This window comes from Rattus norvegicus, chromosome 19 (genome assembly GCF_021556685.1).
Source record: "Rattus norvegicus strain SHRSP/BbbUtx chromosome 19, alternate assembly SHRSP_T2T, whole genome shotgun sequence".
In the NCBI taxonomy this organism is placed as follows: domain Eukaryota; kingdom Metazoa; phylum Chordata; class Mammalia; order Rodentia; family Muridae; genus Rattus; species Rattus norvegicus.
This window is the reverse complement of record NC_141552.1, coordinates 65,808,231-65,823,101: the sequence shown is the minus strand read 5'-3', so window position 1 is coordinate 65,823,101 and position 14,871 is coordinate 65,808,231. Positions and strand designations below refer to the sequence as shown.

Here is a 14,871-nt window from a genome sequence, read left to right as displayed (position 1 = left end):
GTAAGGAAGGAGCAGCTCAACCCCGGGCTAGCCATGTCCCAGGCTAGCCATGTCCCAGGCTAGCCATGTCCCAGGCTAGCCATGTCCCAGGCTAGCCATGTCCCAGGCTAGCCATGTCCCAGGCTAGCCATGTCCCAGGCTAGCCATATCCCTACTGGTGGGGTTCCGGGCTCCTGCTTCCAGGTATAGCCGCATGGAACCAGGTTCATCTGAGAAATGGCCAGCACACAGCAGGTTGTCTCGTGTAGATAACCATATATACCTTCCAGTCTCCTGGGAGGTGCTACCCCCCCCTACTTCCTACAGTTAACCCAGCACCCATCAGTGGGTGAGCCCTGAGTGAGGACTCCTAGCCCTGCCTCTTGTAGCTGGATCTCTCCCCTAAGCAACCTGATGCTCTCCGAGGACAGATGGCCCTGCCAGGTCCTGGGTCTGCCTTTCCGCCATGCTCCTCCAGGCTGAAGATACCTATGCCTGTTCTCACACTCCTCCTCCCTCAACAATGCAGCTGGCATAGCCACCCTGCGTCCCTCCCTAAGCATCCTTCCCTCTGGGCTGAGCCACAGGTAGACTCTGGCCTCGGAGCTCACCCAGTGATGAGGACTCTGAGGGGACAGTGAGGGGATTCTGTGGGATGGCGCCGATGTCACCAGCCAATGCGTTAACCTAGAAACAACATCATCTGTAGGAGATGCTCTCCCAGCCATGAGGCCATGAAACAAGGGTCCTCCAGAGGTTTGGGGGCCCTGAGCAGGAACGAACAGAGCATCCGACGGGCTGCTTTTGGATGATGGGCTATCACCCATCCTGAGGCTGAGCCTTCCCCAGCCTGCGTTTCCCCCTTGGACCAACTCTTATCTCAAAAGCTACCCAGGGCCCCAGATGTTTCTGGTTTAGAGTGAGGATGGGGTCAGCTGGGGCCCAAATCGAGGCTTTGCTCTCCTGAGGTTTGTAAACAGATGCGCCGGTGAGCAGAACATGTGTGTTCCATGGGGAGGGTTTGTGTCCCTCCTGCCCCTCAGTCGCACCCTGGGGGTCGCAGCTTTGTAGAGCACAAGGCTTTTGTTTTTCTCTTAGCGGACACTTCCAGTTGTGTGTGCGTGGGGGTTTCGGGGTTCAGGTCTTGGGGGTAGTTGTTGTCTGAGGCCCAGGCCTCCTGGGGTCACCTCAGGTTCGTCCCTAATCCACGTGGTTAACCACACCCCCCTGCACCTGGCTGGTGGCAGCCCTGGTAAAGCCTCTGCAGCCGGCTGCAGATTCCTGCCCAGTGCTCCAAGCCAAATGTAGAGAACTGACCTTGAACCTACTTGAGGCCTGTGGTTTTCCTGGCCCAGTGACCACCCTGGGCACAGATTGGTCTGTGGCTGGGGAGATAGGCAGGAGGCTGAGTGTGGAGACCTGGGAAGCATTGACCCAGTTTACACTCCTCTCAGACAGGAAGCCTGTAAGTGAGTTGAGCTCCCATCTGCCCTTGCAAGTTTCTGAGGCAGGGGGTTCACTACTCCTGAAGCTACCACGTGCATCCGCTGACATAGCCCCACCTCACATAACAGACCTGACTGAATCTCTGTCGCTGAACACACACAGTCTGGACCCTCAGGTCCCTCAAGGACAGTGCTGAGGGAGCACTTTCTGGGAAGACAACCTTTACAAGTTAAGTGTCCTGCTGACAGAAACCCAGTGCGACCCATTTTACAGAGGAGAAAACTGAGGCCCAGAGGAGTGGACCAGCCCCCAGTGGCAACAGCATGGTCTCTAGGACTGCCACTAAGCAGCAGAGGGAACAGCCGCTGGGGCTCCCTCCTGACAGCCTGTTCTTCTTATTTTGCTTACAGATGGCGAGGATGGACCTGCGACGTCTCTACCCCACGGCCGTTTCCACGGCTGCTTAAAGTGGTCCATGGTCTGTCTCTGTAAGTAGAATAACAAGAACCGAGGGCTTCAAGAAGGCCACCTGGGTCCTTCTCGTGGCCTCTACACTCCTATTGCTGGATCTCCAGCATCCTTAAAGACAAGAGAGGCCCAGGGGCCTAGGGCTAGAGACCGAGACCCTCAGACCTCGTGCTGGAACTGTGGGGCCTTTGCATGCAAACACCTACTAAGCTTCATCCCCACCCCCAGCCCCACCTCCACCAGCCAGACAGGCTGACTGGAGCAGATGCCAGGGCTGTGAGGAGACAGTAGGACGCTCGTCAACGACAAGTCACAATCCACTGTTTTAAAAGGCCCTAGCTCCCACTGTTGGCAGGGTTGCTAACGACAGGAAGGGAACGGTTGCCTGTGCCTCAGTTTCCCCTCCTGCAAAGCGATGCTACCACAGTCTGGAGCGCTGCCTTGTCTAAGCCACACCACATGCTCTGTGGACATCGGTCACTGGTGTATGCTTCCACCAGAGCTCGGGGTGACACTCAGAATACTTGTCCCCTGGCGGCGGCAGCCTTGACTGGGCCAGTTAGCTGTATATCCCAGGTGTGTGCGGCCGGGTTCTAAGAATGAGGAAGAGGTTACATGGGTTGCCTGTGTTCTGTGTTATCTCTCTTGCTGTGCCATGCTTGGCCACACACTGGAGTCTGGCACACAGCCTGACTGGCCATCAACTGTTGGCCGATTCTTGCCGTGGTGATACTGCTGTTCCCCGTGTCGGGGAGAAAGGGTGGAAGAGCTGTTATCGGGGTCTATGTGCCCCAGGCCAATTCCCACCCAAGCATCAAGGCTGAGGGGAGTAATGGGGGTGCTAGCGTGTGCCCCCAAACATCAGCCGAGGACACGTGTACGGTCTAACTTAGTAACACACCTGTTGTGGTAATGAAAACACTTGTGCTGGGGGCTATTTTTGGCGTCTCTTTAGCTGCTGAGACTGCCCTGCAGCCTCGGGAGGGAAGACAGGCAGTGAGGCGAACGGGCCACGGGGGACCCAGGCGCTCAGAGCAAGGCTGGTAAGCGGGCCTCAGGGAGGACAGGGCCAGGCCAGGCTGGGTCCGGTGGGTGGCGTGGACTAGACAATGTATCCATCGGCATGTCTTAGAAACTACCAGAAGGCCCAGAGTCCTGGTGATAGAACCCTCGGTCTTAAGACACAAGTCCACAGTTATTAGTGAGGTCTCCGTGGCAACAAGCCATCTCCTGGCCTGGCTGAGGTGACAGCAAGTGGATGTCATTAGGGTTGACTGGGGCGTGTGTGGCGGCGGTGGCTGCTGCTGTCAGAGCTCACCAGGAAGAGGGAAATCCTCCCAGTGGGGTCCTCTGGATATGGTCTTAAAGAGCCTAGGAGCCTGGAGTCGTTAGGATGCTGTGTGCCGACATCAATGACCACCCCAGAGCAAGAGGGGTGCTTCCAGACATGGTGCTTATGCCTGCCTGCCTCTACGAGCATGCAGTCATTCTGGAACTGACTGTGTATCCTCGGTCCTAGAAGGGGCTCCCGAGATCATTCTGGGGGAGACAAATGGGAGGTTTCAGCATCCGTGTATGCCCCCCCAATACCAGGAAAGGGGAGCCACTTAGGACCAAATGCAGAGGGTTGCCATTCCTGGTGGCAGCATAAAAATACCAGGTACCCTGGATCCTGCACGTCTCTCCCCACGTGCTTTGAAACGTCTGGTCCTCAGAAGCGGCTATCAAAGGGTGCCTCCCAGAATAACCAACATGTAGGGTCTGTCATGGTTGTGACCTCATGAGGGCCGACGTCCAGGTAAGCTGGCGTCATACACAGGCTCTAGAAGCCATGGCTTGGGAAATGAGCTAGACTGCTATGCTCTGACCTTAAAGCCCACCTCGAAACCTCAGAATGGCTTGGGACCACTGGCAGATAGAGAGACCAACACCAGGCCTAGGTCTGACCTATCTGGACAGGTGCTGTCCCCAGACCCTCACGGATTTATGAAATGGGGATGCCTGAGGACCTGTGAGAACACAACCCTTGTAGCAGGTGACTGTCAGACTGCGGGTGAGGACAGAAGAACAGGGAGGGGTGTTCTCTGAGGGAATTATACCAGCAGCCACACCCACACCATGCCAGAGCATCTCTTGGCTGGGTCTTGTCTTAACTCATGTGGAAGGTGGGGTTCCACCCTAGGATAGGACAGTTGGGGGCCACCAGCTGGCTCAACCTACGAGCTGCTTACTTCGGTCTATGAGGATCAAGACGATGTTTGTGGGGGAGGCCACTAGCCCCAGCCCCAGGGGTTTATCTGGGCTAGAGCCTCGGGCAGGATCTGCACAAGATGGAGCCAGCCACTGCACGAGTTAGCAAGAGAAGGCTATACGGGGCCCACAAGGACAGACTGAAAGCATAAGACTGACAGAGTTGGGTTAGCCCTCTGCCCCCCCCATTCTGTAGTGTGAGCAGAGGTATGACAGGATCCTACAAGAACCATAGCAGCCACAGAGATCTGAGGGCCAGGAAGGAGGGACTCCGGTAAAGCCCCACCTCACGTGTCTGTGCCCAGCCCTTTGGCTACCTCCCAGTACACCTGGCTTGTGTACTTTCCGCCAAGGCAGGAGACAGTGGCATATCCCTAAGGTCAGGGGCATAGGACACAAACAGAAGCCACAGTTGTATGAGCCAGAGGTGTGGGAACATGTCTGTACGCCTAGAGGTAGCATTTGTAACCTGTGATCTCTGACCTGTCTGCAGACCCTGCAAATCATAGCGAGGGCCCACCACCTCAGCTTTTAACCTTTGTCCCTCAGGGCTGAGAGGGCTGAGTGGCAGCCCCTGGCCTTGGCCCTGGGACGCTGAGCCAATGACGGGGCTACCCAGTCAGCCAGGGCTTAGTGACTGGCAGCTGTGATCCTGTAGCACGCTTATCTGCTGTCTCGTTGGTCACTTGATTTGTCCTCGGCATGAGTTAGCCCCTGGACACAGTCTCTTGTGTCAAAACCCCCTGAAGAACCCAACCATCTCCCCCTGGGGGGTCTCAGGCTCTGCTGATGTTGAGTCCCATTGGACCGATTTGCTGGCAATGGTGTTGCTCAAGGTTAGAGAGGCTCAGGGTCCAGGTTGGAGAGGCTCTGGGTACATTGCTCAGAGTTGGGAAGGAGATTGGGTAGAAGGTGTTACTTGAGGCTGTGGGAGCAGGGGGGCTGGGTTGCCAGCCTTTTCTTGGGGTGATGGGGGTGACTTCTCATTTCCCACACCATGGGTGAAGACGCCCTGTGGCTTGCCCATAGTGGAAACCTGAGCCAGTTGGGGAGGATGAACTGGGCGTCTGCGGCATCTAGAATATCAGCTGGCCTGAAGGTCAGGCTCAGGGTAGCCCCCAGGGACAGCGTAAGCCAGCTCCACAAATGTCTGTCCCTGTAGACACTCCCAGTGTGTGAGCCCTACCACCCTCCTGTCTGGGATACCTGGGGGTGAGCCCTGCCACCCTCCTTCTGAGGTACCTGGGGGTGAGCCCTGCCACCCTCCTTCTGAGGTACCTGGGGGTGAGCCCTGCCACCCTCCTGTCTGGGATACCTGGGGGTGAGCCCTGCCATCCTCCTTCTGAGGTACCTGGGGGTGAGCCCTGCCACCCTCCTTCTGAGGTACCTGGGGGTGAGCCCTGCCATCCTCCTTCTGAGGTACCTGGGGGTGAGCCCTGCCACCCTCCTTCTGAGGTACCTGGGAGTGAGCCCTGCCATCCTCCTTCTGAGGTACCTGGGGGTGAGCCCTGCCATCCTCCTATCTGGGGTACCTGTGGGTGAGCCCTGCCACCCTCCTGTCTGTGGTACCTGGGGGTGAGCCCTGCCATCCTCCTTCTGAGGTACCTGGGGGTGAGCCCTGCCACCCTCCTTCTGAGGTACCTGGGGGTGAGCCCTGCCATCCTCCTTCTGAGGTACCCGGGGGTGAGCCCTGCCACCCTCCTTCTGAGGTACCTGGGGGTGAGCCCTGCCACCCTCCTTCTGAGGTACCTGAGGTAAAGAGAGTCACCTTCCCTTTACAAGTTCGCCTATCTATAAAAATGTGTAAGACCCATGAGCACAGAATGGTTGCAGGAACAGAACGTCAGCTGTGTAGGACACCGGCCATCATCGTTGTCGTCGTCGTCGTCGCTGTCCTATGGGGCACCGTCCTTGTTGCGTACTTGCAACCACCAAGTACAGTTGTTATACCTTGCCCTCACGCTCGCACACCCACCGCTCTCCTACAGTGATGAACGGCAGCAGCCACTCACCCACGGCCATCCACGGTGCCCCGTCTACGCCCAATGGCTTCAGCAACGGCCCAGCCACCTCATCCACAGCCTCGCTGTCCACACAGCACCTGCCCCCGGCCTGCGGGGCGCGGCAGCTCAGCAAACTCAAGCGGTTCCTCACCACCCTGCAGCAGTTTGGCAGCGACATCTCGCCCGAGATCGGGGAGCGCGTGCGCACACTGGTGCTGGGACTGGTGGTGAGTCTACGAGCTATCAGGCGCCCATGTTCCCCACGACAGCCTCTGCCACTGGCTCTGTCAGGATGGCCACAACCCCCATCATGTTCTCCCCAGCCCTCAAGCCAGACCTGGAACCTCCTCCTCCTCTCCAAGGTGTGGGTGGGGCATCCCGGTCATGCGCGGGAACCTTTAGATGGGGCGGTCTCTCTGCAGAACTCAACTCTGACGATCGAAGAGTTTCATTCCAAGCTCCAAGAAGCCACCAACTTTCCACTGAGGCCGTTCGTCATCCCCTTTCTGAAGGTAAACAAAGGCAGCACCCTCCAGGCAACAGGGACGGTGTATGCAAAGGCCCCAGGGAGGGAGGGGATACGACTGTCTGTATGGCTGGAATCCAGTGAGGGGAATAGTTGTACATGCAGAGGGTGGAGGACGGGGGATGGACAGGTAGGCATGTGGCTGGACGGTGGGTGGGGTGGCACCAGATGCTGTTCCCATCCCCAGGCAGAACCCTCGGAATGAGGACCCGTGTTTGTTTGTGGGGGGTCGCGTGGCTTTTTTGGTTGGTTGGGTTTTGTCGCTCTGAGGGGTGAGCATAGTCTTGTGCACGTTAGGTGGGTTGTCCTACCACCGAGCTGCGCATCTCTAGCCCTTTTGCATTTTGAGGCAGGGTCTCACTAAGTTTCCCAGGCTGGCCTTGAGCTCTATCCTCCTGCCTCAGCATCCAGTAGTTGGGGTTGCAGGTGTGCACTGCCAGGCTCAGTGAGAGGCTGTGTTTTAAAATCTGGTCGTCTATGCATCGACGCCCAGGAATGAGCCAGGCCCTCACGATGGGCCTGTGACTTCACTGTAGCTCTTCACTCGAGAGGACAGAGGGCGGCACGCTTCCAAAGGTGTTTGCCCACGTGACCCTTTTCTGCTTAGACCTCTCAGGGAGATGCCTGCTTCAGATCATATAAGGGATGTGCTCCAAGGTGTGAGCCCCCACCGAGCTACCTAGGGGGTCACTGGGCTGGCTCCTCCCCTCTCTACTCAGCCCCTGAGGCTGGAGTTCTCCATTCTCACAGAGCAGCTACGTCAGTAAGTTTTATAACTGCCCAGCTTAGACCAAGAATGGATTCTAAGGCTCTCTGCACAGATGCCCTGTTGGCCCCCAGAGGGGGATACACAGCCCTGACACTCTCAAGTTAATCAGAACGGAAGCCTTTTCTTTCCCCGCTGCTAGATTCCCAAGGCTGGGTTCAAGCTTGGGTCTCTCCTGTTCAGGGTGCCCACAACATTCACAGGACATGCCCTACCGGCCTCATCCCCTCTGACACCTCACAGAGGGACCCCACATGACACCCATATCCACTCTCCTCCTCCCTCCCACCCATACCTTGCTGGGTTCACACTGGAGCTAGTGACAACAGAGAAGCCGCGGGTGCCAGCGAGTAGGCCCACCTGGCAGTCACTTGGTGTGCGTCGGAGGCGCCCCGTTCTCCTCACCCTCCGCGTGCTGCTGACTGCCGCCGCCTGTCTTTGGGATACCATGCGCCTGCTTTCTTTGTCAGAGCCGATGTTCGCAACAGATGCTCCCTGCAGCATTAGCCACCCTGTCTGTGCCTGGAATAACCCAGCTTCCACTTCCCGTGGTCCCTTCCCCCCAGGATCCTTCCTACCTAACTTAGTGCGGGATCACCTAAAGCAAACACTAGGTGGATCACCTCGCTAGGCTCTGCCTTCTCAAGAGACCTCCTCCATTTCACTTCTCTGGGCCCGCATTGGCTCACCCAGGACCTCAGTGTCTCATTGTGAGGAACACTGGGTGGTAATTCTGTCTCCTCATGACATGGAGCTCCTGGGGTGGAAGGACTATAAGAGCCAAAGGTAAAACCTGAAAATATAGCCTGGCAGCCAGGATTTCTGACGTTGTTGCCAAGATACCAGCCAGAGCCCACTCTGTCCTCTCAAAGAGGCATGGCTACTTTGGGGGCCTATCCCCAATCATCTAGAAACAGAGAAACTAGGGGAAAGGGTCAGGCAGTTCCAGGTGCCTCCCTGCCCTCGGTGAGTGGAGTGCCCTCTTGGCAGGGCGGAGGGCCACCATAGCACCATCCTGAATAGTTATGGATCTCCTGGCTCCAACGGTGGGGCCCTCTTGAGTCCTTTCCTAGGCAAGATAAAGCTGCCTGCCACCCATGTGATAGGAAGCGCTGAGCTAATTCACACAGGGCTCTCTGGAGCCTAGCACACCAAGGCTTCCAGAGCTCTGGTCTGCCGGTGAGTCAAGAGAGCTTGTGTGACCTTCCCAAGACCACACAACTCCTCCGTAGCCCAGCCGGGGTGAGGTGTACCAAATCTCACTCAACAGCCTGTGGTGGAGAGGCTCTGCAGACCAGAGTGAAGCGCCATAAAAACTCAGGGCTTAGTGGTGGTTCTGTGTGTGTGTGCTGTAGTACTCTTTCACCAGAGTCCCATCCAGGCCAAAGCTGGTTTCGATTTTTTTTTTCTTCTGGGCATCAAAATGTCCATGCCAAGTAAAGTTAGGGCCCAGACCACCCTGTGACCAGCTTGATGTGATCTCCGAATGATGCCTGGGACTTCTGCAAAAGAATGAGGACTGGTTCTTTCTGGGCGAGAAGTGGTCCTGTATCTCCAGCCAAGGGCTGCCTCATATCTGGGCGGTACAACGGGGGGCTACCTGATCCTAGGTCCCCTCCACTCTGCCCCACGCCCGCCTCCATGTAGCTGGACGGAGTGGAGCTTTTCAGAAGCCGCCCCACCCGAGGCTCCAGCTCCCAGCTGGCCCCAGCTGGCCAGGACCCCAGATGTTCCCCCACCCGAACAGCAACCAGATGGTGTTCATGCCCAGCCCCCGCCCCACCATGCTGGCCAAGGAGAGGGTGGGGGACTGGAGAGGGAGGAGACTCCCTGGACTACCGAGACCTCCCAGGACCTCAAACCAGCTCATGCTTCTGACGTGGTCGGCAGATGGTGGGCTGGCCCCTGTTCAGCAACAGAAAAACAAGCCCGACAGCCTCACCGCTCAACAAAAAAACGCATCGGCCGCCTGATGCGCCGGGTGGATGCATTGGGTGGATGTGCCAACAGAGGCTGAGGAGGCGGAGGCTGGAGAAAGCTACCCTGGCGCTTTGAAACACATGGGAAAGTTGTAGATTATTTACCAATACTTAGAGCTGCTGGCTCTCCCAAGAGCCTGCCCCTGGGCCCCTGTCCAGCACGCTGAGGGCCAGCCTGCCCCCTCTACCCACAACAGCTCTGGAAGTCCCCTAGCCCAGCACTTGGGAGAAGCTCACAGAGATAGAGTCTGCGAGCTGTGGCTTCGTCTGCAAAATGCAGAATCTAGTTGTGATGTCATGACTGAGGCTTGGGTTCACGGAGGTCATAAGTCCTTACGTGCTGATGTCCCAAGTTCCAGCTGTGAGCTTTGTTCAGGGCTGAGAGAGGAGCTGGGTCAGTAGGGCTTCTGGACAGTGCATTTTGGGGGTTAGAGCAGAGAGACCCTGCAGCAATACAGCGCTCCTCATTTGAATCCCTATCGTCTCCCATCCCCCATCCCTTCCTCTCTCTCTCTCCCCCTCCCCTCTCCCTTCCCATCTCCCTTCCCCTCTCACTCTCATGCATGTGTGCATAGTCAGTTGTCTGCCCCCTCCAAACCTTGCTTTCTTTCTCCATGCCAAGGATGGTATGGTGCCTGTTTAGACGGGGGTACAGGTAGAGAATATTGGCTGCAGACAGCACTCTAGGAGGTAGCAAAATCCCTACACTGCTCCGTGTCCAGTGGGGCCCAGGCCTGTCATTTCCCACTGTGCCTTCGGAAGGAGAAAGGAACCTGAAGGACCCAGAGCAGCCCTGAGTCACACATAAGCAGCTCTGGGCTGTCTACTACGAACAGGCTCTGTGGGCTTGCACCCCAGCTGGCAGTCAGCTGTGCCTAAAGCCCCTGTCCTACCCGCAGGCTAATCTTCCGCTGCTGCAGCGAGAGCTCCTGCACTGCGCCCGCCTGGCCAAGCAGACGCCTGCCCAGTACCTGGCCCAGCACGAACAGCTGCTGCTGGATGCCAGCGCCACCTCCCCGGTGGACTCGTCTGAGCTCCTGCTGGAAGTCAACGAGAACGGCAAGAGGAAAACACCTGACAGGTAGCAGCCTCTCATAGACCCACAGGACGGGAGGTGACCCCAAGGTGGCCTCTTCCTGCCCACCTGCCCCTGCCGCAGCTCTTCCAGACAGCTGGCCCGGTCCTGTTTTGTAGCAGGACTGATCCAGTGCTGCTGACCCTGATGAACGCTGCAGGGACAGGCTGGTGGGCTGACGACCCTGGGTTCTATGGCATATGCTGTTCAATTAGCTGTGGACCCCAGGGCTTCTGGGATCCCTGGAGGTCAGCAGCCCAGGGAGGGGTCTGTCCACAAGAACTCACTTCCCTCTGTGCTGTTTGTAAACCCTGAGAGACCTGGAGCCTAAGGCTTATGGTATCTGGGCTGGGCCCCTTGACTGGCCAGAGGTACTGGTCTTACCACTATACCACAGTGGGGACCACACCGGTCATGGAACCCCATCCATTCCTTCCCTGGAGCCCCAGAGGAGGTCAGAGGTGGGGAGCAGAGCCCAGTGGGGCTCCTCTGAGTTTCTGCCTCCATCCTGTCTGTCTCTCCTCACCTCCCTTATTGTCCTCTATCCAAGACTGGGGCTGATGTCCATTGGCCACCTATTTTCTTGGTCAGGACCAAAGAGAATGGGTCAGACCGGGACCCTCTGCACCCCGACCACCTCAGTAAGCGGTCCTGCACCCTGAGCCCTGCCCAGCGCTGCAGCCCCAGCAATGGGCTGCCCCACCCTACACCGCCCCCGCCCCCGCACTATCGCCTGGAGGACATGGCCATGGCCCACCACTTCCGGGACTCCTACCGACATCCTGATCCCCGAGAGCTACGGGAACGCCATCGGCCCCTCGGTAAGCAGTGTGAGGGTGCCACCAGCCACTTGAGGTCTGAGAACAGCGCATGACCCTGTGTGTCCGTGAGCCTGCGCACATGGATACGCCTGCGTGTGCTTGGGTTGCAGAGAGTTTGTATGTGTTTATTTAGGGGTTCAGTCAGCAACTGTTTGAACCCCTAGCGGAAGACACTGGAGCTGTCAGCACCGCCTCAGATGCCCAGTAAGGAAATGGGTATAAGGAGCCCATGTAGCCTGACTTGCCCCTCCAGAGACAAGTTGTCCCTCCTCACACACAGAATAGCACTACAGCAGAGGACCCTACCCTAGGGACACCCTCCTGCCTTGGGCAGCCTGAGACCAGCGTAGCTGAGAGTAGGACCACCATCAGAGCTGCCTTCCTTTCCTTGAATTCAGAAGTGACCCTCAAGTGGGCCATGCGACCTCTCTGTGCCTCGGTTTCTTCCTTTGTCAGAACAGGGATTGTGTGAGGACAGGGGTATTGATAGAGCACCTGGCCCACACTCCCCTCCAAGGCCCAGCCACCAGTGACAAGGACAGCACCTGACACAGAGCACATGCCACTGAATCGCACTCTGTCATTTCTCAGTCTGTACCCACACCTCAAAGGAAACTGAGGCCCAAGGAGTGCCCGTGGGGCAGCCACAGCTGGGCACAGCACCACCTGCCTAGCCCAAACGTCCTCTGCAGAAACCCAGAGATGGCCACCCCGGCTGCACCCCGGTGTGTTGGAACGGAATGCTAGAAACGACCATCCAGGGTCACTCAGAACACCACTAGGGTCCCTGAGCAGGGTCAGCAGAGGCCTTTCCCTACCCCCACACCATGGAAGCTTCCAGGGCCCGGTCCTAGGCAGCAGGTGACAGTGTCTGGCTTGCCACAGCCGGGTCAGGCAGGTGCTAATTCCCACCCGCTTCTGCTAATGCAAAAATAAACGACAGCTGTCGCATGGATCTCAGCCTCTATTTTAGTTCGGGCGTTGGCACAGGCCCCTCGTGGGTGCTGGATGACGGTTGTGGCCACTCCCTGCCCTTCTGCAACTCAAGGGAGGCATTTCAGGTTAGGGTAGTAGGAGGTCCCTAGGCGCTGACGGCTGCTTAAAAGAGAGGCTTTGCCCCAGGAAGTCTGGATTGGCGCCAGGTCACCTGCACAGCCCCAGTGAAGACACTAGAAGCATTTGACACTGCAGGAAAACCAAGACGGGGCCATCATGTCCCTCACGCCCCAGCCAGTGGCAACCTACACCCCGTTCCACCCCATTTGGCCATTCCCAAGGTTACAGACCCAGACTGGCTTTACACCCGACACTGCCTCCTCCACTGTCTGCCTGATGACTATGGACAGACATGACCCTTCACCACCCTCAGTTTCCTCATCTGTGGTATGGGAGAATGGACCTTCCCTGCAAGGTCAAGGCAGAGAGAAGGGAGCAGTAGTTAGTGCCAAGCACTGCTTGGGGATACCCCTCAAGTTGCTAGGTCAGCTTGGGGCTTTTCTTTCTAACTACTTACTATGCAAGCACTAGGTAGGGTTGGCAAATGAAGGCAGGGAGTGGCGAGATAAGGGCCCCAGGATCCCACCAAGAATGGGCCATCCTGTGTTGGTGCTTCTATCCTGCTGACAGTCGATCCGATCCCAAGACCATACTGGTAAACACCCAGGTCAGAGTTCAGCCTGGGACACAGAGGTAAACACAGCACGCCATGTTTCTCCATGGAGCTGACAGTCTGGGAGTTGGGGTAGTAGTGAAACAGAGTAAACAGGGAGATCTTGGACCTAGAGCCCAAGAGACACACGTGGCCTGAGGAATTCCAAAGACCGCAGCTGTGGAGGGGCCCTGTGGCCTGGACTTTGAGGAATGCATAGGAGGAGAACAGACATCTGAGAGGAAATCATAAACACACAGACGCTGAGCAGCTGCACAGAGGCCCGGAGGTTTCTGGGCCACAATAAGAGAGACCTTTAAAGTGCATTTAAAGCTGCCTGTCAGAAATGGGTGAAGCGAGAGGAGCTTGGTTAGACAGGCTGGTGGGAGACAATGAGTCACTGAGGTAGAACCCAATGACTTGGTTTTAACCTTTTTCCTGACCCTAGGAGTAGGGGCAGGGCTTGGCAATAGGCAAGCTAGCCTTGGCATCCGCATGGGGGCCTAACTATGCATTGCCCTTTCGGCAGCCATACCTGGGTCTCGACAAGAAGAAGTGATTGACCACCGGCTCACGGAACGTGAGTGGGCAGAAGAGTGGAAGCATCTCAATAGTGTGAGTACCCGGCTGGGGTTGCCAGGCCCTTGTGACTCCCAGAATGTCTGCCCGACTCTGGAGCCTAAGGCTGAGGGGTGCAGACCAACACTGACCGAGTTTGGCCTCCTCTGGGTTCAGCATCTCCTGGCAGGACCTACCGGCATGCCTACTGGCTGCCCACCCTTTGATGTGAGCATCATTGTCCGTTGTTAGCCTATCAGGATGCTGCTAAAGGGTAGAGACGAGGACGCTGAGCCATGCACACACTACTATTTCCTGCTCAGAGGCTCTTGCAGAGTAGAGCCCCAGCGATGTAGGGCACCTTTTTTTTTTTTTTTTTCCGGAGCTGGGGACCGAACCCAGGGCCTTGCGCTTGCTAGGCAAGCGCTCTACCACTGAGCTAAATCCCCAACCCCCAGATGTAGGGCACCTTTGTGGTAGGTGCCTGAGGCCCTGGTCAGGCCAGGAGGACCATGCTTTGATGTTCCTAAGAACGGCCATTTCTCTGGCCACCATGCACCTTTCTTGGCAAGGTTCCCAAGGCAGATTGCAACACCCCGAGCCCCCACCCTGCATCCAGAAAAGCTCCCATTCAAGTCGGGTGCCCGCAGGCAGTGAGAGTCATTTCACTGTGGGGAGCCAAGGCAGATTTCTGTGCCCCCACCTTCAGGAATGAGGAGCTGGCTCCCTGACCATCCCCTCCATATTGGATGGCCACATCTGGCCACAGCCCCGGTTCCAACGTACTGAAGGCCTTGCCACCTGCCTGCAGCTCCTGAACTGTATCATGGACATGGCGGAGAAGACGCGGAGATCCCTCACCGTGCTGCGCCGGTGTCAGGAGGCCGACCGCGAGGAACTCAACCACTGGATCCGGTGCTACAGTGACTCTGAGGAGGGGAAGAAGGGCCCCACTCCCATCTCCGCCCGGTCCCTCAACAGCTGCAGTGGCTCTGAGGGGTCTCAGCTAGGTGTGTACCAAGGAAGAACATGGAGGACCTGCAGTGAGAGGCTGCTAGCCCTACATGGTCTCTGTAGGATGCCACCAATGTCCCCAGGAAGCTAGCCAACACTCAGCCTTACTTAAACAGAGAATTTGCCTGGGAAAGGCTGGACCTCCCAGGTTCTGGTAGGTGCAGGCCAAGCTTGGAAGGAGGCAGCTAGGGGCTTCTATTCCCCCCACCCCGTCACGGTGGTGACCACAGAGATGAGGGGGAGGTCCAGAACATGCCCAGATCCCACCTGAATCCACGTTAACTGTTCGTAGGGTATGCCAATTTGAATCCCCCCATTCTCCTAGCGGCATGTGTTTC

The 14,871-nt window shown here is 57.3% G+C and overlaps 1 protein-coding gene across 7 annotated transcripts in view; it reads left to right on the top strand.

Annotated features, from left to right (window-relative positions):
* Positions 1-14,871, top strand: part of Cbfa2t3 (CBFA2/RUNX1 partner transcriptional co-repressor 3) — a 73,920-nt gene that overhangs the window by 50,360 nt on the left and 8,689 nt on the right. For 3 of the 7 annotated variants that reach the window (XM_087594916.1, XM_087594915.1, NM_001108453.1), the window contains exons 3-9: positions 1,836-1,913; positions 6,132-6,373; positions 6,569-6,658; positions 10,317-10,498; positions 11,084-11,313; positions 13,491-13,576; positions 14,331-14,529. In XM_087594916.1, the coding sequence (XP_087451042.1) occupies positions 1,836-1,913; positions 6,132-6,373; positions 6,569-6,658; positions 10,317-10,498; positions 11,084-11,313; positions 13,491-13,576; positions 14,331-14,529 (1,107 nt within the window). Of the gene's footprint in view, positions 1-1,835; positions 1,914-2,872; positions 2,937-6,131; positions 6,374-6,568; positions 6,659-10,316; positions 10,499-11,083; positions 11,314-13,490; positions 13,577-14,330; positions 14,530-14,871 lie in introns of those variants that run through there. The other 4 variants (XM_087594913.1, XM_087594918.1, XM_087594917.1 and 1 more) reach the window with 2 other exon arrangements.